At 49.7% G+C, this 26,295-nt stretch overlaps 1 protein-coding gene across 1 annotated transcript in view; it reads left to right on the top strand.

Moving 5' to 3' along the window:
* Positions 1-26,295, top strand: part of Coro2b (coronin 2B) — a 110,344-nt gene that overhangs the window by 43,005 nt on the left and 41,044 nt on the right. Inside the window, exon 2 of the mRNA NM_001427032.1 lies at positions 3,374-3,574. Coding sequence (NP_001413961.1) covers positions 3,374-3,574 — 201 coding nt within the window. The remainder of the gene's footprint in view (positions 1-3,373; positions 3,575-26,295) is intronic.

The raw sequence follows: 26,295 nt of genomic DNA, 5'->3' as shown, positions 1-26,295 counted from the left end.
AAAGTTGCTGCTCCGGTTTCAAAGCCTTAGGCTGATGAGGCCCCTTGAAGGGTTTCTAAAGCTTAGGAGGAGATGTCACACACACTCTGGGCACATGGCTTGGCACCTGCTTCTCTCTGGGCAAGGTGACGCCGCGCCTACTTTCCTACCTATGATTGACAGTACTAAAAAGTTCTAATTATTTAGACTGCTGAGGTACACTTCCTCTCTCCAGCAGAGAAGTCACAGCTCCCACCAGCAAGCCCTCCCCCACTCAGTGGTAATTCAGAGAGGTCCTCTCCTGATGAAGGGAAAGGAAAGCCAAGCCTGTCACCAAGTTCCCCAGAGACACCTTATCGGCCCTTTCTTTTCCCACTGCCAAATGACAGAGAGACAAGCTCTTTGTCTTTGAAGCTGGAGTTCGAAGGTCAACTGGCTATAGGGACCAAGGCATAGGGTCCAGTGTGGGCCCATAGGGCCAGACAGAGAGAGAACATCATTCCCTCTAACCCCTGGGCAGCACAGATGCCCCCTCCCCAGTATGCTCATATGGTGCCCCCATCATTTGAAAGGTTTCCCTACCTAGGTCTACATGACCATAGCTATGTAGCCTTGCTGTGTACCCTGGCCTGGAGACTCCCAGAGGTTATCACCCTTCAAGAGGAAGGACTCCTTACCCTGAACACAGAGCCCCAAATCTTACAGAGAGTGAGGACCACATTTCCCAGATAGATCTGTTGAGTTCAGCTTTTAGCCTCAGCTGCGAGCTAACCTTGTTTATAAAGTGACTCTGTGTGGCCAAACATGGAGCATTCAAGACCAGCCCAAGCTACATAGAGTCCATAGCGAAGGATGCAGAAATACAAAAGTAAAGGCTAGGTTGGTAGCTCGTGTGGTAGAGTGCTTGCCTGGCATTCACGAAGATCAAGGTTCAGTTCCCCAGCACAGCATTAGCCAATCTTGGTGTGATATCCCACACCTGTAATCCCAACCCTTGAGAGATATAGGCAGCAGGATCGGGAGTTCAAGGTTATCCTGAGCTACATATCAAATTTCACGACAGCCTGGACTACATGTTCTAGAAAGAGGCAGGACACCTATCGAGAACCAGCCACATAGGCATCTTGTCTGTCAGTGTACCTGAGATCTGGGAGCCGGGCCAAGCAGAGAGAAGGAAAAGGATAGAGAGTGGGAGAGAGCAGGAAAAAAGGAAAGAGAGAGGAGGGGGAGGCGTTTGCGGTGGCGTAGGTGATGCCAGCTGAGACAAGCAGCTGAGGGCTCCCCAGGAGCGTCTTGGGTAAATGAGGTGTGAGAGGCTCAGGAGAGTTAGCGTGCCCTGTGCTGGGCATGAGCTGGGCGGCTTGGCGTTGACTCTGCCAATGTCCTTGGAGGTGAGGGGAAGTTAATATGCCGCCCTCTGTAAGAGCAGATGGAGAGGCACAGAAATCTTCAGAGGCTTGCCCGAGCCACTCAGCAGAATGATGGGACTTGAACGTAGGTCTGTGTAGATTCCAATCAGGCTTGTCACCCTTCCCTTGACGCTCCGGGAGGCCTCACAGTGTGGTCTTCACTGGAAATGGGCAGGTTCTAGGACCCAGCCACTGGAAGCACTGACTCTGGGAGGTTATCTGAACTATCTGCCTTCCACTGGGTGGGGCTCCCTGGAGGATGTGGGAGGGACTGGGCCATCATCAGGCCAGGGACCTAAAGGGGCTTCCTGATTACAGATCCCTGCTGGGCAGGCCAGGAATAGCACGCTGGAGCTCAGCCCTGCTCAGAAGGCCCTGGTCCCTCTTCCTGCTTTCCTCAAGGGAAACCTGGACTGAGGGCGAGACCAGGAGCAAGAACAGGTCTGAGGTCAGCGCTGAGGCTAGCCCTGAGGTTGAGCTGTGGCTGGGCAGGAAAAAGGGCATGCCTGACCAGAATGGCACCAGCAGAAGATGGAATGAGCAAACACAGCACCTCCCTATGGAACTGGAATGTTCTACTTTGCAGGGACAGCGGACTTCTATAATTTCACACTGGGATGGCTCTCTAAGCAAGTGACAGACGTGTAGTATATTTTTCACACTGTAGTTTTAAACTGATATTTCCTCCTCTTCTTCCTCCTCCTCTTTTTTATTTTATTTTATTTTGCTTCATTAGCACTCATTCACAATAGTCTTTGTGACATCAAAGATCTGGAATATGTGTTATTTTTTTCTAAGGTATTAAAATAAACATATAACTGCTAAAATTAAAACCTTCATCTCCCAGCACTGAGGCAGGTGGATCTTTGTGAGTTCAAGGCCAGCCTGGTCTACACAGTGAACTCCAGGACAGCCAGAGCTGCATATTGAGGTCCCATCTCAAACAAAAACAAGATTCCTTCTTGGCATTTGGCTAAGATCAATACAGAGCTTGTGAGCCAGATGTGTGGTCATTGCACCAAGACATCACCAAGCACCTGCTCTGTGTGGCCCAGGCTGAGCTCACTACAAGATTGGTATGGCTTCTCTGCCAAAGGTACCATCCCATAGAAGGCTGCCAAAGATTGCTTCTCGGCCTTTTGGCTAAGATCAAGTGAAGGCTGCCAAAGATCCTCCGCTCACCCTCCAAATACATCAGAAGCAAAACCCGCTGACTGGTCAGAGCCTAGACTGTGAACGGTGGGTGGGGTTGGCCGAGGAGGGCCACCTCTATTCTATAGAACAAGGACTCTCAAACTTCAGGGTGCTTCTGTGTTATTTGGGAGTGTGCAAGGGGGCAAGGAAACTGAGTCAGCTTGCCGAGTGTTGGACCACACTCCTATAACATTGCAGTGGGTTTCTTAGGCCCAGAGTGGGACCCAGGAGCTGCATTTTCAAGAAATGACCCAGGAACTCAGCGACCTCCCCCACCGTCAGTGGTTCTGACTTAGGTGACCTTTGAGTCACACTTTGTGTACTTCATCCCACACTCAAAAGGCCCAACACCCAATGCCTTCCCCTCTAGCACGCTCAGCTGTGTGGCCTTGTCTCAGACACTTAGCCTTTCTGTGCCTGATGAGGACAATGTTGGTGGCAGTGATGAGCTGTGGAACACAGAGGTCTTTGAGGGCATGCTCATGGGGGAGAAGTCCTAGAAAGAATCAGAGCAGGAGGTGGTGAAATGTGGTGGCTTGCTTCCTTAAATGGTTGGGCATGTGGACCATACACAGGAAGGTTGTGAACATCCTTGTTTCAGGCTCTGTGTCAGCAAGACCCTCCATTATAGGTCCCATGCTCTTGGTGACTCCATCGCCTCTCAGCCCTCCATAAAAATGGCTGGGCCCAAGGGATCCCTTGCTCCCCTCACCTCTGACTCCCCAGTGCCCTATCCAGCTCCTCCATGAAGTAGTAGTCAGCCTAACCCTGTCTCTGCTGGTCCCTTGCAGATGTCCTGGCGACCGCAGTACCGAAGTTCCAAGTTTCGGAACGTGTACGGGAAAGTGGCCAACAGGGAGCACTGCTTTGACGGGATCCCCATCACCAAGAACGTCCACGACAACCACTTCTGTGCAGTCAATGCCCGCTTCCTGGCCATAGTCACTGAGAGTGCAGGAGGTGGTTCCTTCCTCGTCATCCCCCTGGAGCAGGTAAGTGGCCCTGGTTGCCCTGGGAACAAGGCTGGACCAGAAGGCCTGAGATCTGTTTTTTTGTGCATCTGGATGGGCCCCTGCCTAGAGGACTGGATCACACCTGTCTCTGGGGACAGCTTGGGTCCCGTCATTCTATCTCAGTGACCTGGTATAGAGCTGGAGGAAAGACAGCTGTGGTACTTTTGGATCTGCAAACACTTATACACTGTACACTTAGGGAACCGCCTTCTGCTGGGAGGCTGCCCACCATCTGCTGGGCTCCGGTGCCCATTTCCTGCCTGGAGGCTTTCACCTCCAGGCTGCTTACGTGACTGCCACAGGTGAAACCCACAAAGCTTACTGCTGAGAGATTTTGTCTACGTAGCCGTTCAGGCACAGTCCCAGGAGGCCCGTGGGAGGTCACGAGCCTCAGGCAAAGTGCTTGCTGTCAGTTTCTCTTGTTTATGCCTGAGTTCCCATTCCTAGCCTGACTCATCCCAGCTCCGGGAGGAGGTGCTCACAGAAGAAAACACTGGTTCTAGAAATGCAGTCAGCTGGCAGGGGACCATTCCCAGGCTTTCTTCCCCCGGAGGGAGCACAACTTTGGGGATGCATAAGGCAGGTATCTTTCCCACCACAGGGCCAGCTCCAGTGTCCCTGAGGATAGAGCTAGATCTCAGAAAGGTCTAAGGAGCAGTGACTTAGAGGTTGGAGGTATGGGCCTTCTCTCCCACTTGCCAGCCAAGTGGCCTTCTGGGTGTCTCTCAACATTTCTGCTCTTCGTTTCCCTGTACTGATAAAGCAGGGTCACGTCTCCTCCTGCATTGGCCACATGGGTCTCAAGTAGGACCAGGCATGACATTGTCCAGGAGCTGCACTGCAGAGGTATCTTGGTGACAGTCTCGGTAGAGACGGATTGCTGTTTCCTTAATAAAGTTGCCAGCTCTGCTAGTGGATTTCCGAGATGCAGCTTCCTTCACTTTCCAAACCAGATCAGGTCTCTCTCTGTTCTGGGAACTAGCTCAGCTCCAGGCATGTGGTCCTCCGGGACGGATGGGACAAAACGACTGCCTGCACCGTGCCTCGTTCTGTCTCATAACTCACAAGAGTCAGCACTTGGTATCTTTTTGTACAACAGTTCTAGATGGAGTGAAGATACGAATGCTTAAGGCGGGGGAGGGGCAAGGGCTAGGGAAGGGAGGGGAGGAGAGGAGAGATCCTGTACAGCTATAATTCCAGAACCTGGGAGGTTGAAGCAGGTACATAAGTAAGACTTTTTTTTATCAAAGGAAGGGAGGGAGGGAGGCATAGAATAAAGAAGAGTGCTAGTATGTATCAGAAAAAAAGTAGAAAACCTTTTTAAAGGTTTTTTTAATATTAATTTTAAAATTATATTTATTACTTTGTGTCTGTGTGCGTGTATGTGATGTAAGAATGTATGTATGTATGTAAGGTGTGTGTGTGTGTGAGTGTGTGTGCGTGTGTGTCTATGTCTGTATCTGTGTTGTGTGTATATGATGTATGTGTGCATATTTTGTATATATGTATGTGTGTGCAGTATGTATATCTGTGTGTGATATGTGTATATGTGTATGGTGTGCATATGTGTGATGTGTTAGCGGCATGTATGGATATATGGTCTGTGTATATGTGTGGTATGTGTATATGTGTATATATGTGTGATGTGTTAGCGGAGTGTGTGTGTGTGTGTGTGTGTTAGCATTTGTGCCACGATGCATGTGTGGGGTATAGGTCCAAGGTGACAAATTCAGGTCATCAACAGTTGGCAGCAAGCCCCTTCATCCACTGAGTCACCTCACTGGCACTCCCATCTCACTGGGAGAACTCTTTAAAAATCATGCTGTGTGGAAAGGTTTGGTATGGCAAAGCATCTCCCCAAACCATGAGGGAAGCGACTGATACAAAAGGATGTTTTTCTAAACAACTAAATCCCTGTACCACAATGAGACGCTAAACAAAGTTAAAAGGAAACGCATGCTTGAGCAGAATCTTTTTAGTACATAACAAATGAAAGGTTGTATTTGGAACATAGAAAGTTCCAGAAAAATCAGTACAAAAGGAAAGTGGACAAAAGACCTGCAAAAGCAATTCACAGAAGCTGAACATTTCATAGAGAACGAGGAAGGTTGTGGAGTATGTGAGAACAGGCATACAGCCCTGTGAGGAGAGAGCGTAAGTAAGGTGCCAGGAGGTGCCAGGCGACCCCATTCAACTCTGAAGACACATGGCTACCAGCCAGCATTCCATCACTGGAATCTGTCCAGCTGGATTGTCCTCCGGAGCATATAGAGTGTTAGCAGACAGATGTGGAAGCACTGGGATCCCAGCACTGGGGGAGCAGAGCTGTCTCAGGGTCACCTTTGGGCTGCATACCAAGTTCCAGACCAGCCAGGACCATAGCAACGGACAACCTAACAAACGAGTAAATAAGATGTCACCCATGGTAACACACATCTAGAATCCCAGGGCTCAGGAGGCTGAGGCAGGAGGGTCACATGTCCAAGGCCACCCTGAGCTACACAGGGAAGCATTCAAATATTTGCAGAATTTTTTTTTTTTTAAATTTTGAAACAGGGTCTCACTCTGTGTAATTATGGCTGGGCAGGATTTTCTTTATGTGAACCAGACTGATCGACTCTCATTGATCTACTGGGTTTAAAGTTGTGTACAGCTTGTTTGCAGCATTTTTAACCTCCAGACGTCATTGTCATCGTCATCGTCATCGTTGTCATCATCGTCATCATCATCATCATCATCATCATCATCATCATCAATTTTCACCAGTTTGAGGGGGTGGGGAACTGGACCTAGCATGGGCTTTTGAAACCCCAAAACCCACACCCACACATCCTTTGATAAGGCCTATTTCAACAAGGTCACACCTACTCCTAATCCTATCAAAGAATGCCACTCCCTGGTGATTAAGCATTCAAATATATGTGCTTGTGGGAGCCATTCTTATTCAAACCACCACACGCTGCTTAAAAGCTTCCAAATTCTGTATTCTGTACAGAGAAGTTGCCCTCCCTGAAAACTGATACACACACACACACACACACACTCTTACACACACACACACACACACACACACACACACACACACACACGCCCCTCTCAACTTCATCTGTTCACCTTCTTGGGGTACCACTCACAGGGAGCGGGTACCCTGATCCACAGGCATGCTATAATAGTGAAAATTTCCATGCACCCTGCAGGCCCGGCGTGGATGACAGACGAGGAGTTCTAAAAGGCTCTCCTGTGCATGGGTTATATCTGTCATCATTTAGCATGTTCATCACAAGCATGAAATGTCTGGGGCTGGGGACATCGCTCAGCTGGCAGACTGCCTGTCTAGCATGCAGGAGGCCTTGGTCTCAATACCTAGTGCTGCACAGACAAAATGTGGTGCTCACACCATAGACTGCGCACACCATAGACTGCTCACACCATAGACTGCTCATACCATAGACTTGTAATCCCGGTTCTCAAGATGCTGGAGGATCAGAAGTTCAAAGCCATTCTCTGCACAGAAAGAGTTTGAGACTACCCTGGGCGATATGAGGCCCTGTCTCTAAAACTAGAATCTCTAAAATATGCATCAACGAAGTAAAGTCATAGCAAATTCATTCCACATATTCCCAGAAGACGTATTTTTATGAAAAATAATGTCTGAATGAGAAATAATATTTTCTAAGGCTGAAATAGTTAGCGAGAGGTTAGGAGTGGGTGGTGAGCCTAGCATGTAGAAGGCTCTTGGTTAGATTCTCAGCACTGGAAAACAAAAGTGAGTGAGAAGAATGGGATCGGTTTCTACTTTCCAAAATCCGTCTGGCTTGAGGGAGCACAGCTGGACTCACATCTGCTTCTGCATTCAGCCTGTGGCTGTATTACATGAGAAGTTGCCAAAAGAGTAAAAAATGAAAACATACCACACGCTCCTGAGAGACCAGACAAGCAGGAGTGGGGTGTTTCCGCGCTGCACTGAAAGTAGGTTTGATTTCATGAATTCCCTAAAAAGTCTTGCTTTTTATTTTATTTATTTATGGGAGGGGCCCGCAAGTGCCGTGTGGTGTGCGCGTGAAGGTTAAAGGACGATCTACCGCGGCTGGTTTTCTTCCGACATCGCGTGGGCCCAGAAATCGAGCTCAAGCGCCGTGACCAGCTACGACATCTAGTTGGTCCCTGGGAAGGGCTTGAAGAGCCCAGTGGACCCCAGATCACATTTTGGAAATTGCCCATTCAGAAGGACGCTCTGTGATCTGTGAAAAAGCACGCTTGGTCTCATTAGAAACACCAGCGTCCTAGTGACAGTGGTGCACGCCTTTAATCCCAGCGCCTGGGAGGCAGAGGCAGGGGAACCGCTGTGAGTTTGATGCCAGCCTGGTCTCCAGAGTGAGTTGCAAGGCAGCCAGGGCTACACAGAGAAAACCCTCTTTCAGGAAGGGGGAAAAGAACAACAACACAACCACCACCACCACCACCACCACCACAACCACAACCACCACCACCACCACCACCAAAATGCACTCTGTGTCTAGAAAAACCAAAAGGACGTTACTCAGTGATGAGTTCTACTTTCTAAATTTTCTTCTTTCTCTCTGACATTGGTTTATAATGAACACTTAAAGCATTCTGAGTAGAAAAAGCATCGTATAGGGGAGAGAAATGGAGAGCTGAGAATAACAACTCAGCTGGGTGCGTGTGCCTGGCACGCAGGAGGCCCTGGTCCAGCTCTTGGTGGTACATGGGAGATGGAAAAGTTCAAAATCACCCTCACCTACATAACAAGTTTGAAGCCAGCCTCTGGGAATTCAGAGACGTCAACCCCATCTTCCATTCGTGAAAGCTGAGGCTGCAGAGACAACAGGAGCTGGATCCGAGGTCAGCTTCCAGCCCAGGCAGAAGCTGGCCAAAGCCAGCTCTCCTCCTGCATCCACAGTGGGCAGTGCTGTGGTGCTGAGTGCTGATGGACAGGTCCTTTTGGCTCTGGATGGGCCTGGAGGAGGGGTCGGTCTTTCTGGACTCTTGTTCAGCCTCTGCTGTGGTAGCCAGCCCTTGATGTTTTCCTAGTTAACATGCAGCTCCCCGCTCCCACCTCTCAGGAGTGGAATGTTAAGCTGCAGATGGACCAGTAGTCAGCACCCTGATTGCCTGGCACAGCTGTTGGGGCTTTATGAATATTGCAGGACCTAGGCACTGTGCCCCGCACCTCATTAACCATCCAGCAACCCAGTGCCTCGCCCCTTTCTTGCTGCACTCTCCAAGGCTAAACCAAGCCCCAAGATGACCAGGGCTGGAAGCACAGGTCCCTGCCAGCCACCAAGTGTCAGCTGGAGGGATGGAGGACCTTAGCCTGGATGCCAAGTGTCTAATGCCCCATAGCTAAGCAGGAGCTGTACAGCAGTCACCAGTGCTTTTCAAGAGTGTAACACACAGTGAAAATGTCATTGTTTTTTTTCCATTTTACAGAGGAAGAGACAGAGGCACAGAGAAATGGACTCCCCGATTCCACACAGTATACAAGTATCACAGCTCACATGTAAACTCCCAGATCTCCAAGATGCATGCCCAGTCACCTCACAGAGAGCTAGAAAGCACTTTTGCACTCTAGGCCTGTATTAATGTGATTTCAATACAGTGGCTCTACCGAAGCCACTGAGTAAAAACAGGAGTTGAATTGAGCTGTTGGGGAAGCCAGAGGACTCTGGTCTCCAAATATGAATGCACTTTCCCGTGATAGCTCAGGTGTGTATATTCTATACCAGAACAGAGGCAGTCTTTTCACCCATGCCAAACTTTCGTTGTGCCCTCTGGGCAGGTTGTCAGCCTTGTCTCTGAGTCTGTCTTGTTATCTCTTTCTTCGTATTTGTGTACCTTATGAATCTCTCTCTTGCCAGGCAATGTTGGCACTTACCTTTAGTCCCAGCACTCAGGAGGCAGAGGCAGGCAGATCTCTGAGTTTGAGGCCAGCCTGGTCTACAGAGCTAGTTCCAGGACAGCCAGGGCTACACAGAGAAGCCCTGTCTTGGGGGAGATGGGAGTCTCTCTCCTATCTCTTTCTTCATTTCCCCTATTATTGTCTCTGTGAATCAGGGATTTCCAAATATCCAAGGCCACTGAGTCTCACGTTCCTCCTGAGCTGTTTACAATGTGTATGTGCGGGTTCCTTCCTGCAATATGAGGTACAGATGTGATCCTATAATGTACAGTACAAATGTCCCTGTCACTGTTACTCTAGGGAGCCAGGGGACCAGGTGGGGGATAAAGCACTGATGCCAATTGGCAAGGAGAGACAGGGAAGGGGTCCTGGAGAGGAGAAGACAGATCAATTGACTTAATTCCTTCAGCCCCAGGGTCCTCAGGACTATGCTGGGAGTCTTGAATTCACGTGCCACCAGGTCTGGTCTTCCAAAGGCCCTGTGGGTATCCCGTAGGTGGATCTGGTGGGCGGGTCTCACCAGATGGATCGTGCACCTGGCTCCAGGCATCACTGTCCATCAGGTGGTTGAGCGTTCTTGTTTGAATAGGTAGTGCTCCCTCTAGTGTATAAAAATGGTGGGGTGTGATTGCACCCTCCGTCCAAGGGAGCCTCTGGCTGACATAGTCTCAGCTGTCATTCATCCCTGGGTGGGGCCAAACTCACAGCTTCACTGCCTCCTGCCCATCACGCCCTGGCTCAGTCTGCTGAGAAGTTGCTTCCTTCTGGTCTTGGGTTATCAGGGAAATACAACCCACAAGCTATGCCCTGGGTTTCACTGGCCTAAGTCAGCTTGGACTATGTCACAGGATAGTCCTGCCTCTATCTCGAGAGTGCTGACATTATAGGTGTAGCACACGGGGCCTGGCTGCGTGGCCTCCTCTTGCCTTTTCTCTGTCTGCGATCTCTGGAGGAAGCACAATCTACCTGCAGTAGGAGGTCGGCAGAACTCTGGAGCAGGGGAGCAGCTCAGGGTGGCTCCAGGGACAGAGGTACCTGATTCAGTCTCTGCCATGCCATTCAGATGCTGTGTGACCTCCAGAGTCACTTCCTATGCCCTGGTTCTTCTACCCAGAATTGATAAGGTTGGACCCCATGGTCTATAGAGCTCAATGTAGCCCTTACATTCTGGCACTTGCTAACCCCATTTTATTCAAACCTGTCCCCGAGAGTTGGTGTTGTGCGGTAAATGATGGTTGCTCCCTCTCAAGACCCGTCTCAAATGCCAGCTCTGTAACACCTTTGCCAGCTCAATACCCAGCTACAGATAGCCAGTCTCCCCTGCTAGAGCACTTGCCTGAGTCTTTATTCACCATATAGTTATACTATCCACCCACCCATCCACCCACCCCTCCATCCAGACCCACCCAACAAACACTTATTTAGCACCCACTATATCTCAGTCACTGCTCTTGCCCAGACTTGGTGGCACATGCCTTTAATTCCAGCGTTCAGAAGGCAAGCAGATCTCTGTGAGTCTGAGGCTAGCCTGATCTACAAAGTGAACTCCAGGCCAGGATAAGACCCTGCCAAAACCAAACAAGCAACAGTTCCTACACTGGGGATGAACGTAACCAAGGCCGAGTCCCTGTCCATATGCAGTTCACAGTCTAGTTGGCTGCCTTGGGGCTGAGGACATGTGTGGTTTGCACAGCGGCAAAGGGCCAGCTCTGGATGGCACATTGGACTGACCTGAGGCTGGACCCAGAGGCATGGTCCCTACCACCCCTTACAGACTGCCTGGTGACCCAGCATGGAGTCACCTAAAAGTCATTGATCGGGCCAGCTCCTTGGCTCAGAGCTGAGATGCCCATCCTACTGCCAAGGGCCACAGTGAGGTATCAGCCTTCCTGCTACCCAAACCTTCTCTCCCTTTCCAGATTGTCGTAGCTTACCCCACCTCCCCTAAAATGAGCTCTGAACTGCTTCCCACTGAGACAGTCACCCACTCCCACTCTCCTTTCTCCAAGGGAATTCAGAGATCTTTTCCAAATCCATTTCCCCTTCTTTCCTCAGTCACCCTTTGTTCTTCAAGCCGCCTTCCTTCCTCTTGGTGCAATTTGCATCTCAAAGCTTGTGACAGGCTGAGTACAGTAGGTGACTTTGGGAAAGGGGGAGACTTGGAGAGCGAGAGAGAGAGAGAGAGAGAGAGAGAGAGAGAGAGAGAGAAGTTCCAACTTTACTGCTTTCGTCTGAGGCCTGAGATTGACAGCTTTGTGTTTTTCCCTTTTTTGGAAGTATAGCTGCTTATTTGAGGGGGTGGGGAGTGAAGGCAAGCCCTTCCTCAGAGAAGGAAGTGTCTCACATTCGTTTTATTTCAAAGTTATGTGAGATGAGGTACTCTCTGGAATTGGGGGGTCCCTAAGCCAGGGATGCAGCATGGCTAGAGAGTATTGAGGTAAAGTCTGAGAATTCGTCTGCTGAGCCGGACCCTGCACTAAAGGGTCTTCCAATCCGCATAAAGCCAAAACCTAGAAATAATAGCACCTGGTTCCCAAGGACCGTGAACCTGCAGTGCTGAATCTAGAATGTGGATACTCCCTCAGCCCAGGTCTCAGGCCTGGACCGTGAAGCCTTTTGCTCATCTGATCTGCTCCCCATTTTCTGAGGCATTTGAGGGAAGGGTCATAGCCCCAACTCCTAATTGTATAACCCTGACCACTCTGCCTCAGTTTCCCTGTGTGTAAAACCCGGTGTTCCTTGTTTCTCAGTGTGTCCTGATGATTAAATGGGGTGTTATATAAAATGTCTGACACACTGTCTGCCGTACGTACAGCGTGTGCTCAATAACCAGGAACTACCGCAATGCAAAAGGCTTCTATCTGCTCATCCTGTCTCCCAGCAATGGCCACAAAGCTTTGGTGGGCTTTGAAGCATGCAGCCAGTAAGGGGGAGGCCTGTCCCGAACAGTCCCCGAGGATCTCCGTCCATGGGAACTCACCTCCCAGAGAAGCATACACACGAGTGTATCCATTTTTGTCTGAAGGGGAATTGCAAAGAGGGTGTTAAGGGCTCAAATGTCATGGCTGCTGGAAATGGAAGGTTCCAGGAGCCTGGTGGTGCCCCTGAAAGGCCAGCTTCTCTGAGGACGGACTGCCTGGCTGCCTGGCTTACAAGGGATAAAGCACAGAAGGGCTGTAGCACAGCCTCTGAATGTGCAGTCCTCAGGCTATGCATCCATTGTATTGCAAGATAAACTCGGGGTGGGTGGGAGATAAGGGGTGGGGTCAGAGCCTTTTCAAAGAGGGAGGCCAACCCTGCCTGAATCTGACCTGAGTTGGAAATTCTCTCAGTTCGGAGATAGCTGGATGCTGCAGGATCCTCCCCATGCACCTTAGATTCCCAACCCTAGGTTGAGACAGATACAAAAGCCGCAGGGGACCTGATAGTCACTTCTCTAAGGAACTCACAGCTGGGACAAATTTTGACCCCCCCCAGAGGTGCGTGCTGCTGAAGTGGGCATCGCACACCTGGGGACTCCCCGTCTTCTTTCCAGGAATTCTGTCTTTGATCCCTTCTTAGAGTTCCAAGTCCCTCTACAAAGGTGTTAGGGTACCATCCTCCCCAGGGACATGCACTAGGTTAAGGTCAGGAGTCCTAACGGAGTTGCTGATGAAATTCCAGACGGCAGTGAATTGTGCCACATGGGGCAGCCATCGCTGTCCCCTGGGAGAGACAGAGAACATGCATTCACACACACTCACCACCAACCACTCAGTGGTTTCAGTTTCTCCTCCCGGAGTTTCAAGGAACAAAAGTGACATAGGGTTTACCCAGATGGGGAAGGGACTGCACATCTTCCCAGGGCCCCATGGGCCCTGAGGCCTCAGCAAGACTTCTTACCCAGTTCCTTCCCTGTCAGCGAACAATGGCTGCCTGTGTTCCTCTCCTGGGAACTCCCAGGCCCAGGGCTAGCCTGGGGACACTTTCCATTTCCGGATGCCCCTCCTCAGGCCCCTGCCCCTGCCCCCACTTCTACCCCAAGGCTTTTAAAGTCATCTTGACATGTGGGGGAGAAGAATGGGTCACTGCATCCACAGCCTCTCAAAATAAATGCTGGCTCTGCAGCATCAGCTCACAGAGCTCTCTTGATTCTCCTCTGCCCCCCTCCCAGTTGTACTCATCAAAGACCTTGATTTTAGTTGCTAAGCAACCTGTGCCTAAATTTCCAAGTGGGTCTTCAGGTGAATACACGAGGAAGAAGACGGGGAAGCAGTGTTTAAAGTGATACAGTTTATGTGTGGAGATGCCAAGGCCCTGAGAGGGTGAGAGACTTGGCGGAGGGTGCACAGCTGGTTAGTCTGTGTAGGGGTGAGGGGTGAGTGTTTGCGTATGTGTGGAAGCCAGGTATCTTCCTCAGCTACACACACACACACACACACACACACACACACACACACACACACACACAAACGGGAGCCGGAGCTCAGGCTAGACTCACTAGCTAGGAAGCCCCAGGAGGTCTCCTGTTTCTGCTTTTCTAGCTCTAAGATTACAAGTGCTCACCACCACTTCCAATGGTCATGTGGGGCTTGAACCCGGGTTCTTGTGTTTTATGAACTCACTCATCTCCCCAGCCCCTGGCCTTTACTAAGAGAGGCACCTGGATGGCACCAGCCTTCCAGGGACCTTTCTTATAAAGTGCCATCCGCCTCAACAGGAAGCAGTGGGATGTGCCCAGTGGGAATCAGGCTTAGAAGATCCTTTGGCATTCTAAAGAACTTACAGATAACCAGAAGGAAAGAAACAGGCTCCGTTCAAGCCGCCATTACGCGTGTACCAGCCCAACGAACACACAGGGTAGCGCTTTAACTATAGTATGCTAAAGAATTCCAGGCCATCGGTAAGAGGCAGGGGCTTAGCTCAGTGGTAAAGTGCTTGCCTGGCCTGGTGTTTGTGATGCCTTGGGTCCAATCACTAACACCGACAATGGGGAGTGGGGGGGGGGGCAGGCAGATAGCATAAACAGTATTTTGAAGCCATAGCAGAATATGATCTGAATATCTTATACTGCCTATCAATGGAAGTGTCACAGCCTCTGCTAATCTCAGAGGGTTGTTCCTATATTTATATATAAAAATATATATGAGACTTCAGGGCTAGGCTTAAGAAAATACCTTCCATTTTCCTCAGAAAACGCATGGGCCTTAATGAGGAGTGTGTTTGTTGACCCACCTGAGTTAAATGCCCGGAAACAATCTCAGATAGGACATCCCTCAATCACACAAGGACGGCCAGAGATACCCTACATGAAGGATTGTGGGAAGGTAGCATGGATAGTCTCAGTGCCCCACACCCCAGGAGTGTCCCAAGATCAGAGTTGACCGGCAGTCAGGAAGCCTGACTTTTCTCTCGGGTTCTTTGGAGCCTTTATCCCTTGTGGGCTTCAATTTCCCTCTCCTGTAGAGTGAGCTGTGGTGGTCCTCCAGGGTCTTGCTGGCTCTGACATCCTGAGCCTTTCTCCTTCCCAGAGAGACAAAGCCCAGAAGCATGGGTGTCTGTGCACCCTGGACCGCTGAGTAAGAACAGCTGGGACCGGGCTGGCGGGCTCCCAATTGTTCAAGGGAGTGGAGGAGGGCTAGATAGGGGCCTCTCCAAAGCGACAGCTGGGTGAGCCTGGCTGGGGGCCTGGGCCACGCCTGCCATCTGGGCCTCCTTCCTGCCTTCCCTGCAGGGCAGTGGGAGTGTGGACCAGGCCAGGGCCAGACTGCAGCCTGGAGGAGAGGAGTGCCAGTCTGACGGCTTGTGGGTGTTAACTCTGTCGTCCAGGTCTCATACAATTCTGGAGAGGAAGGGACCCACAGTCCCAGGTGCAGTTAGGCCACTTGGTCAGTGAGCAACTTACAGGGACTGATCCTCTCCTTCCACTGGGTGGGTACCAGGAATCTAAGTCAAGTCATCAGGCCTGGCTGGAAGTGTGTTTATGGGCTCTGTCTCTTTGCACTGCCCTTCCCCACCAGGATCTACCTACAGAAGCTACCACCTGGAACCCCCGCTACGCACACACGAGGCCTGGTTTCCAGATACCAGAACCTTCATGCAGCTTAATCCTCAAAAGCAAAGCACTACACACACACACACACACACACACACACACACACACACACACACGGAGGGAGAGAGACAGAGACAGAGACAGTGACAATAGCTTGACTCGAATTTGTGTGTCTGTGTGTACTCATAGGTTGGCAAGATAGCTCATTGAGTTGAGTTCAATCCCTGGGACCCATATGGTAGAAGCAAAGAACTGATTCCTGAGAGCTGTCCTCTGACATCCTGACATCGCACTGTGGCCCAGGTGCCCACATCACACAAAATAAATGGACAAATACATGGGAAAAAACGAGTCAGATTTTTTTTTTTTTAAGCTCAGCGGAACCTCTACTCCAGGGTTGGAATCTTGAGTTTTCTCTGTATTTGCAGTTGCTGGCGGCACTCCCTTGTGACGCAGGTCTACTGCCACAGCAGCCCGCATCTTATGACCACCTAGGAGACTCCAGTGTAGCATGTGGCTAAGCTGTGATGTTCAGGGGGTCAGCATGCTACTGTGCAGCTCATGATGGGTGTCTGGCATGTAGAAGCACCTGCACATGTATGCTCTTTTTACACAGACATCTCGTTCTCTCTGCATCTTGCCTTCTTTCAAAGCGACACACCTGGGACATCATCAAATATCAATACAGTTTCCCTTCAGCTTTTACCTCAGCGTGAGGCTTCCCCATCTACGTGCCTATCTTGTGCCAGCCACGTTTGGATAACGATGGGTGACTAGATTGTTTTAGAGCCTTCACCATCCTGGCAGAGCTGAGAATGATTGTGAGCATGCCCCTTTGGCAGGCATGCAGATGTGTGTGGAGACTAAATCTTTTTTTCTTTTTTCTTAGATTTACTTATTTTATGTACAAATGTTCTGGGTACCACGGGCATGATGCCTGGTGCTTGCTTCAGGCAGAAGAGGGCGTTGGATCCTCTAGAACTTGAATTATAGATAGTTGTATGCTGCCTTGTGGGTGCTGGGAATCAAACCCAGGTCCCCTGTAAGAGCAAGGGCTCTTAACAGCTGAACCATCTCACCAGCCTGGACTGAATCTTTGCTGTTGGGTTGCCAGGAATATGCGCTTTCTCCCAGGAAATACACACAGAACAATGTATGCCTATCACTTTAGCAGGGAAAGAAAGATTTCTTTTTCTTTGTTCCAGACAGGGTCTCTCTATGTAGTCCAGGTTGGCCTGGAACTCACAGAGATCCTCCTGCCTCTACCTCCCAAGTGCTGGGATTAAAGATGTGCACCACCACACACTACCCAAAGAAAGGTTTCTTAACAAGACACAGAACGCAGTAACCACAAAAACACAAGTGGCACGTTGAGGAATTATCAAATTGTAAAGCATTCACATATCCAAAGAATTGCTGAGCTAGTGAGATGGGAGTGTGGCTCAGGTTAGGCATTGTACAGGAAGCTCTGGGTTCCATCCTACCCTGGGAGTGGTGGTCCCTGCCTGTAATCCCAGCACTTGAGAGGTGGAGGCAGGAGGATCAGAAGTTCAAAATCACCTGGGAGTGCAAGACCAGAGTTTATTAAGCAAGGTTGGTTTCTTTTTTTTTTTTTTTTTCTTTTTTTCGGAGCTGGGGACCGAACCCAGGGCCTTGTGCTTGCTAGGCAAGCGCTCTACCACTGAGCTAAATCCCCAACCCCGCAAGGTTGGTTTCTTAAGCTTCATGCAGGGGTAATATTCTACTGCCCAAACCCCAAAACGACCAGAATCCATGATAGATCACAGAAGTTTTTTTTTTTTTTTTTTTTTTTCCCCCTGGAGTTGGGGACCGAACCCAGGGCCTTGTGCTCGCTAGGCAAGCGCTCTACCGCTGAGCTAAATCCCCAACCCACAAAATGTTACAACTCCCCCCCCCTCCCCCCGGCTGGGGACCGAACCCAGGACCTTGCGCTTCCTAGGTAAGTGCTCTACCACAGAGCCAAATCCCCAACCCGATCACGGAAGTTTTAAATGGGCCAAAGTGTCCAGGTCAGGAGTTGGGAGGAGACTTAAATGGTCCTTGCGTACACATGGGCATCTCTGTATTCAGTAGGCCTGGGAAATGGTGCTTCTCAGAGTGGCTTCTGGGAGCTTGTGTCCAGCTGAGACGAGCAGCTCTTTCTGTGAGTTTAAGCAGCTCATTTAAGCTTATGCACTTTGACCATCCTTGTTCACCAGAAAAATGCAAATCAAGAACCAAGTTCCTGCCGCACATGCACCACTCTGGAGCAAATGTACCTGTTTAGGCATTTTAACTTGGTTTATTCTGAGACAGGATCTCAGGCAGCACAGTCTGGCCACAAACTCTGTGTGGCCGAGGCTACCCTTGAATACCCTGACCCTCCTGCCTGTTTCTCCTGCTGGGATTTCAGATGGGTTTCACCACACTAGGCTCCCTGGATAATTGTACTGAGGGGTTGTCAGCTCAGGGTTTAAGTGAAGGAAAAAGGTGACTGACCCTATGGTACAGAACAACTTGCCTGGCTGAATTTTTCCTTTTGTAGTATATTAAAAACTCTCCATATATCTTTTTTTAAAATAAGTTGTTATTCAGTATCTGTGCATGGGGTGGGGGCGGCAGGTGCATGTGGCCAGAAGTATAGAGGCCAGAAGAGGATGTGGGTGTCCTGTATTTCCATTCTTACTTTTATTCTCTTGAGACAGGTTCTCTCACAAATTTGGGGCCAGGCTGGTAGCCAGCAAGTTCTGGTTATCCTTCTGTCTCCAAGTGCACCCATACATACCGCTGGGGTTACAGGCCTGAGAGTGGCCACATCTGGCTTTTTACGTGGGTGCTCAGAATTTGAACTCAGGTCCGCATGTTTGCACAGCAAATTTTCTTACCCACTGAGCCATCTCCCCAGCCCCATATAAGTCTTATACACTCCTTGCTACATGCCTTTGCCATTTGGTTGTCTTTTATTACTATATCTACTCATTGGTGATTGCATCTTTAAAGCCACAGGTAGAAGTACACTAGTATTAATATGTTGCTGGGTTTACCAATTGTTTACAGTAATTTTGTGTGGTTTCTTTGAGTTTTCTCTGGATCCTGGCATTTGCAAGCAGAGACAGCTCTGCCTCTTCTCGAACTTTTATCATCGTTTCCTTTCCTAATTGCATTGGCTGGTGTCTCAAGCACTGTGTTCCCAACTTTGCTTGAAATGCATTTTTATCCGTCAGGCATGGGTGAGGAAGATGGATACGCACCACAACATTTTGTCGTCGATGTTTCAAGCACGCTGTGATGTCTGAATGATTTTATAGTGAGCACCATCTAAATTCTACCTTAAACAATTTTCTATACTTGTCAGGGACGGGTGACAATGTGTTTGAAGAGAGGCAGTCTTTTTTCAATTATTATTATCATTATTTATTTATTTTACCTGTCTGTGTGTGTGTGTGTGTGTGTGTGTGTGTGTGTGTGTGTGTGTGTGACTGTATGCATGAGGAGGTCAGAGGACAGCTGTGGAAACCAGTTCTCTCCTTCACTCCAGGGGTGAACCTTCATCTATGTCATCTCACCCTCCCAGAGGTAGGGTCTTAAAGAAGTCTCCTTAGGGACATTTCCTATGTTGACAAAGTCCTGGCACATGACAAGTCATCAGGCTTTGCTCAAATATGTGGGTACCAAGTGATGCCGTGGGGAGCTTCGTGCTTTGCCCTGGGAATGGAAGGTATTGGTGGTGCTAGAAGTAGAGAGGCTGGACTTAGAACAAGATGGGGTGAAATGATATTCAGGAGACAGGGCATGAAGGAACCTTGCCCTCCCTGAAGTACTCTGAGCTCCTGCACAGTCGGGGGGGGTGTTGGGGGAGTGGGCATGGAACATTCCAGAAGATCAGCCCTCTCTGGACAGCTGGTGGGAACTTCCTGTCTTCATTTGCTTCCCTTCCCCTGTGCCTCCCCAGCCGATTCTTTTGGCAGAATCCCAAAGGCAAGGAAGTGGCCTTGCAGCCTCTCTTAGTGAAGTCCCGATGACTCGCGTGTGTGGCATGCAGGTGTGGAGTTAGCGTGTTAGTGTTGGAGGATGATGAAGACCCAGAGGAGCTTTCCACCTCTCCAGCCCTGTAATGGACAAGTGGCCTCACCGTGGTTCCAAACTCTTGACACTGAGACACCATGTTGACATCCAAAAAGTCCACATTCAAGGGTTGCCCAATTGAGTTACATAAAAAAATAAAATCATTCTGGGAGGTAGTGGTGCTTACCTTTAATCCCAGTGCCTGGGAAGCAGAGGCAGGGCAGATTCTGAGTTCAAGGCCAGCCTGATCTACAGAGCTGGTTCTAGAATAGCCAGGGCTGCACAGTGACACCCTGTCTCAGAAAAACCCATAGATAGATAGATAGATAGATAGATAGATAGATAGATAGATAGATAGATAGATAGATAGACAGACAGACAGACGGATACTTAGATAAAATCACAAAAGATATTTTCATAATGGTTTAAGCAAGTTTTTTTTATCTGTTTGGGGGGGTCAAGTATGGGCACACCTGATACACTTCTGCAATTATCCCGAGTAAAATTACTCAGAAAAATTATTAAAGAAAATATAATGCTGGGGAGGTGACTCTGTGGATAAAAGGTTTATTATGCAGGCCCTGAGGCCTGAGTTCAAATCTCCAGCACCAATATGAAAAACACCAAGTGTGGTATGGCTGCTTATTACCCTAGCACTCTGAGGGCTGCAGACAGGATTGCTGGGACTTGCAGACTGCCAACCTTGATACCTTGCCTTGTGGGGATAAGTGGAGTGATGGAGCAGGATACCCGATGTCCTCTCCTGGCCTCCATATGTGCACCATCACATACATGTGTGCCATCACATACATGTGCACCATCACATACATGTGCACATACACCACACACAGACACACACTAAATAAACTCACATACATGAATATATACATCACAGACAGACAGACAGACAGATGGGATGACTGATACATAGCTGGGTATGTAGATGGATGGGTGGATGGGTGGGTGGGTGGGTGGGTGGATAAGAACACACACAGGTTTTAGTCAGGATGGGGTGTGGTGTTCATGCTACCAGGATCTACAACATGGCTGTGGTTATGTCTGAATTGCTGGCTTTCAACTCTTGCTCCCCAGAGGGAAATGATGCCCTTCTCAGCTGAGAAGAACACTGCCTTTGTTGGGCAAGTCTTGGTTCATTCTCTTCAACCTAGCCCACCCAAACACCCGTGTGACTATTCCCACCCACCATAGTTGGTGTTTTTATGTAGGTGTGGGGGATTTGAACTCAGGCCCCAGTGCTTGCACAACAAACGTTGTAGCCACAGTCACCTCCCCAGCATTGTGCCTTCAATAACTTTTCTGAGTAATTTTACTCAGGATAATTGCAGAAGTGTATGTGGTGGTCCAGGCCACCTATTACTTCTAGTTCAAGCCCCTCGTGGCTCCACCTCCTGCCTCTCCTGTGCTTCAGGTCAGACTGAGCTCTCACGGGCTTCCCCACTTCTATGTCCTCCCTTGCCCATTCTGGGTCAGCTTGCTGCTGCCCACCGTGTCCCCTCCACCTTAGAGCTCAGCCTACCTCCACTCCTGCTATGCTCAACCCCACTCAGACAAAAATGCTAGCTAGTTCTTTGAGGCTGCTGCTACACCAGGCCATCCTTCCATCTCCAAAAGCCAGGATGGACTGGGATCCCAGGCAGGGTTGTTGGAGGGAGACCTTTAGTGGCTGAGGGTGCTGAGGACTCCGACCTCGTCTGAGTCTGCTTGGTGATAGGGCTTTAGGCTTCAGACCCTGGGTTAGTGAGATCAGCAAGCTTTGTGAACAGGGCAGGGTTTCTTGTATGTATGTATGTATGTATGTATGTATGTATGTATGTATGTATGTATTTTTTTACATGTCTTCTTTTATTGGATTTTTAAATTTACATTTCAAATGTTATCCCCTTTCCTGGTTTCCCCTCCAAAAACCCGATATCTCCCCCTGCTTCCATGAGGATGTCCCCCGCTCCCCACCCTGACACTCCCCTACACTGGGGCATCGAGCCTTGACAGGACCAAGGGCCTCGAGTGTGTGTGTGTGTGTGTGTGTGTGTGTGTGTGTATACATCTGCTTGTGTGTGAGGTTCTGTGTACTTGCATGTGTATGTATGCATGTATATGATTATGTGCCAGAGTTGACATCTACTGTGTCCCCCTTATTTACTGAATGTGGGTGGGGCTCCCCAGCTCAGCTAGGCTGGCTGGCCATTAGGTTCTAGGTATCTACCAGCCTACACCTCCCTAGAGCTGGAATTACAGATAGGTACTGCTTGGCTTGCCATGTGGATTCCAGGGGGATCGAACCTGGGTCATAACGCATGGGAAGTGAGCACTTTACTGACCGAGCCTTCTCGCTCATCCTGTCTCTTGTCTGCCCGTTTGAGACTGGGGCTTATTATGTAGCCCTGCCTGACCTCAAGCTTGCTCAGGTTCTGCCTCCGCCTCCAGAGTGCCAGGATTACAGACGTGAGCCACCAGGTGTGGCTAGTTTGCCTTCTTAGTTACAAACCGGAAGCCAATAAATCCTACCTCTTAGGGCTTTGGGGGGTGATCGCCGTGCGCCCCTTGGGGATTCTCATGGGCCCAGGGGCTGTTGGAATCTGGTTGTTTCTCACCAGATTGTCGCAGCAACCCCATTTTACTGGTGAGAAAACTGAGGCACAGCGGACTTGCTTGGGCCACTGACCCTAAGTCACCCACCCTGAAAGTGACAAGGCCAGAATAGAACAGGTGATTCCAGTCAGCTAACTAGCATAGTACCTGGCACTCAGTGAACCCCCATCTGTGAGTTGGCCTGAGCCATCTGTCACTTCAAGCGTCCATCTGCAGACACAGGCCTAGCAGTGGGGAGAGGCCAGGGAACTCCGAGAGAGCAGAGAACCTTCTGGATCTTGGCAAGCCAGGCGAGAGACAAACAAGAACGAAAACATCTGCTATGACTATTTCCAACCATAATGATATGGTAGCCACTGGGGGAGAGAGGGGGAGGATTATGAGGTGAGTGGATCAAGGAGGCCTCCAGAAACTTCCGACTCAAAGGAGCCAGGCACGCAGCAGTAGGAGTGAGAAAGTCTTAGTGAGAGAGACCTGAACTGAGGCAGGAGACAGGCTCATAGAGGCGGAGCCTCAAAAGTGAGCATGCGCAGTACGTAAGGCAGTACGTGAGGCGGGCAGAGGCTGAGAGATCAGCTAAGGCTTTTAATTTTCTTCTGTGAGTCCTGTGAAGCCACTGGAGACTTTCAAGTTCAAGTTGGTATCTTACTTGAGCTAAGCAGTGTAAACCACATGATAATACGTCTCTTAGATTTTTGAGTGTAACCATTAGTTCCGTCATGCATCCTCAACTACGGCGAAAGCAGCTCAAGGCCTTTGTCTCTCAGGTCATACCTGGGTGGGGTTTTGTTGTTGTTGAGACTGGGTTTCCGGTAGCTGGCTTTGAACCCCTATATGGCCTAGGATGACTTGGAACTTCTAATCCTCTCGCCTCTACCTCCTTAGTGTGGGATTATGGGCACACACCACCGCATCCATTTTACTTGGTTCTGGGGATTCAGCCCAGGGCTTTGTGCATGCTAGGCCTGTACACTTTGCACTGAGTTACATCGCACCTTAACATTTAAATCTACAGGGGCCTCTTTGATTCCCTGCAAATGGACAGCTTCCTAGTGGGAACCGCCCGTGCCCACTCTGGCCCAGGAAAATTAGGAAATAGGTAGCTGGCAGGAGTGTGGTAGATCTGAGGAGAGGAGGTGTCAGGGCACTATTGTCTCTGAGAGAAATGCAGTGCTTTGCATAAACTTTGCATAGACTGGCCACAACCAGGGAACCAATAAGGTGAATCCATTACTGTGACTGACTTGACCCTGGACCCCAGTTTCCTGAGGTGGGACGCTGCCTCTGGGTTAGCTGTGATGTGTGGCTCTGAGCTTGAAAAAGAAAGATTTGAATTTACTGAAGAGATCATTCCTAGGGCAGGTTTGGGCTTAACAGAAACCCCTGACAGTTTCCAGGTAATGAAGATTTTATTTTAGAGCTGCCAAGATCGCTCGGCAAGAAAAGGGGCCAGCACCAAGTCCTGCATTCAATTCTTGAGACTCACAAAGCAGAAGGAAAGAACCTACTGCTAAAGGTTTTGAGCCCCTGTCTTGAAAAGGGCTGGGCTGCATCCTGTCTGCAACCTAGAGCAGCGCAGCCATCGCCCTCTGCTGGTGAAATTGCGGTAGTACAGTCTCTGCGTTGTAACAGTGACCCTTCCTGATAATAAATGACGTCATTACTTACTTGCCTCTGGGTATTGAGTGTGTGCCTTCTGTTAATCAGGGGACTGCCCTGCCCGTCCTGTGACCAGATGCTGCAGTCTGTCAGTTCTGCTAGTACACACATGTGAGGTAATAGCAGCCTTTACAAGAGGCAGAGGCGGGGGTTGGGGATTTAGCTCACTGGTAGAGCGCTTGACTAGAAAGCGCAAGGCCCTGGGTTCGGTCCCCAGCTCCGAAAAAAGAAAAGAAAAAAAAAAAAAAACAAGAGGCAGAGGCAGGAGAATCTCATGTTCAAGATCAGCCTGGGATAGAGGGGCTATTGAGATGGCTTGGGGGGTAACAAACTTACTGTACAACTATGAGGACCTGAGTTTGGAGGTGACAGCGTGCTTCTGTGATGTCAGTACTCCCACACCAGGCAGGAGAATCCCTGGAAGCCTACAGGTGGGCTAGCCCCCATTTCACACTGAAGAACAAGAAAGGGCTGGAGAGATGCTTTGGTGGCGAAAACGCAGAGATAGCCCAATGGTTAAGAGCATGTGTGTTTTTGCAAAGGAACTGCTTTTGGTTCCCAACACTCACAACCACTATCTCCAACTCCAGGGAACTGACACACTTTTCTGGCCTCCACAGGCACACACAGACACACAAGTGGAAAAAAAATCTTAAAGCAAACAAAAACAGTCTCCAAGCGAGTGCATCTCAGTGAGTTCCGATACGTCGTGTGGTGATTTGAATGAGATAACCGGAGTGAGTCTTGGGCATTAAAATTATTTGATCGGGGTTGGGGATTTAGCTCAGCGGTAGAGCGCTTACCTCGCAACCGCAAGGCCCCGGGTTCGGTCCCCAGCTCTGAAAAAAAGAAAAAGAAAGGGCTGGAGAGATGGCTCAGTGGTTAAGAGCACCCGACTGCTCTTCCAGAGGTCATGAGTTCAATTCCCAGCAACCACATGGTGGCTCACAACCATCTGTAAAGAGATCCGATGCCCTCTTCTAGTGTATCTGAAGACAGTGACAGTGTACTTATATATAATAAATAAATAAATCTAAAAAAAAAAAGAAAAAAGAAAAAGAAAAAAAATTATTTGATCTCCAGTTGGTGGCCGTTTGGGGAGGATCAGGAGATCTGGCCTTGCTAGAGGAAGTATGTCGCTGAGGACAGGCTTTGCGGTTTTGAAAGACTCTTGGCTTTGGCCATTCCCAGTTAGTCCTCTCTGCCTCCTGCGTTCAGAAGACGGGTGAGCTCTCAGCTGTTCCCAGTGCCACGCCTTTCCTCCACCAGCATGAACTCTAACCTTCTAAAGCTGAAAGCCCAATTAAATGCTTTCTTTTATAAGTTGCCTTGGTTGTGGTGTTTTATCACAGCAATAGTAACCACTATGCATAGCAAGGCCTTGTCTCAAAACAACAAGAGGGGAGCCCCTGCCTCAAACAACATGGAAGGAGAAGACGTCTGACCGCCACAGATGCACTGTGGCACGCATACATGGCTACTCAGGCTCTAGCCTCCCGTTGTGCCCGCCTCAGAGCACTTAATGGGTCTGGCAGCTGCTGACTAGAGTCCTTTTTACAAGGTTAGGCATGGAGGCGAACCTCCCCTCCCATCCAATCTAGTCTGCCCCAGGCTGAACTGCTGTGTGGCTCTCAGCTCTCTGAGCCATGCTGTAATTGGGAAATAGAGCAGAAGGTAATATGGAGAAGGCAGGCATCCTGGCAGGGCGCTGCTGGTCTAGTGGGGCCCGGGGAATTGTATCCCTCCCTCCTGCAGCATGTGCCGAGTCCTACTTCTAGTCACCATTTCTAGGTTCTGTCAGCCAGTCTTGGACCTCTGTGACTTGAACAAGCCTGTGCCTCTCACCCTTCCTTGGGGAGGCCACTGGATCTCTGCCACTTCCAGGAGCTCCTTCCTGATGACAGAGCAGAGGTCCCTGGAAGGGCCTGGGGACTTGGAGGAAGTGAAATCACAGGTTCTAGTCCTTAGCTCCATCTTTTACTTACAGTGTGACCTTGAGCAGGTCCCCGCACCCTTTGGAGTCTCAGTTCTTCTATCCCTAAAGTTAGGGAAAGGACACCTCCCCCAAGGGGATGATGAGGCCCAATAAAGTGTGTATAAGCTTGTTCGCAAACCTTACATGCAAGATGGCTGGTGGGGTAATGCAGTTACATTACCCAGGCACCTTGACCTTGAACTCTACCTCTCTCCTGTGACCTTGGGCAAGTCCTGTGTAAAACAGCAATAGGAAGGTCCTCATTTCACAGTGTGTGACGCTCTGGCAGTGTGCTTTCCAGCACATCACACAGCTCACAGTGGCCTGTGACTCCAACCTCAAGGGATTAGATGCCTTCTTCTGACCTCTGCCAGTACCTTCATCCACATGCATACACACAACTCACACCAAAAATCTGTGCGTGCGTGTGCGTGTGT

This window comes from Rattus norvegicus, chromosome 8, assembly GCF_021556685.1.
Source record: "Rattus norvegicus strain SHRSP/BbbUtx chromosome 8, alternate assembly SHRSP_T2T, whole genome shotgun sequence".
NCBI classification, from domain to species: Eukaryota; Metazoa; Chordata; class Mammalia; order Rodentia; family Muridae; genus Rattus; species Rattus norvegicus.
The sequence above is the reverse complement of the archived record's forward strand: the minus strand, read 5'-3'. Positions and strand labels throughout refer to the sequence as shown.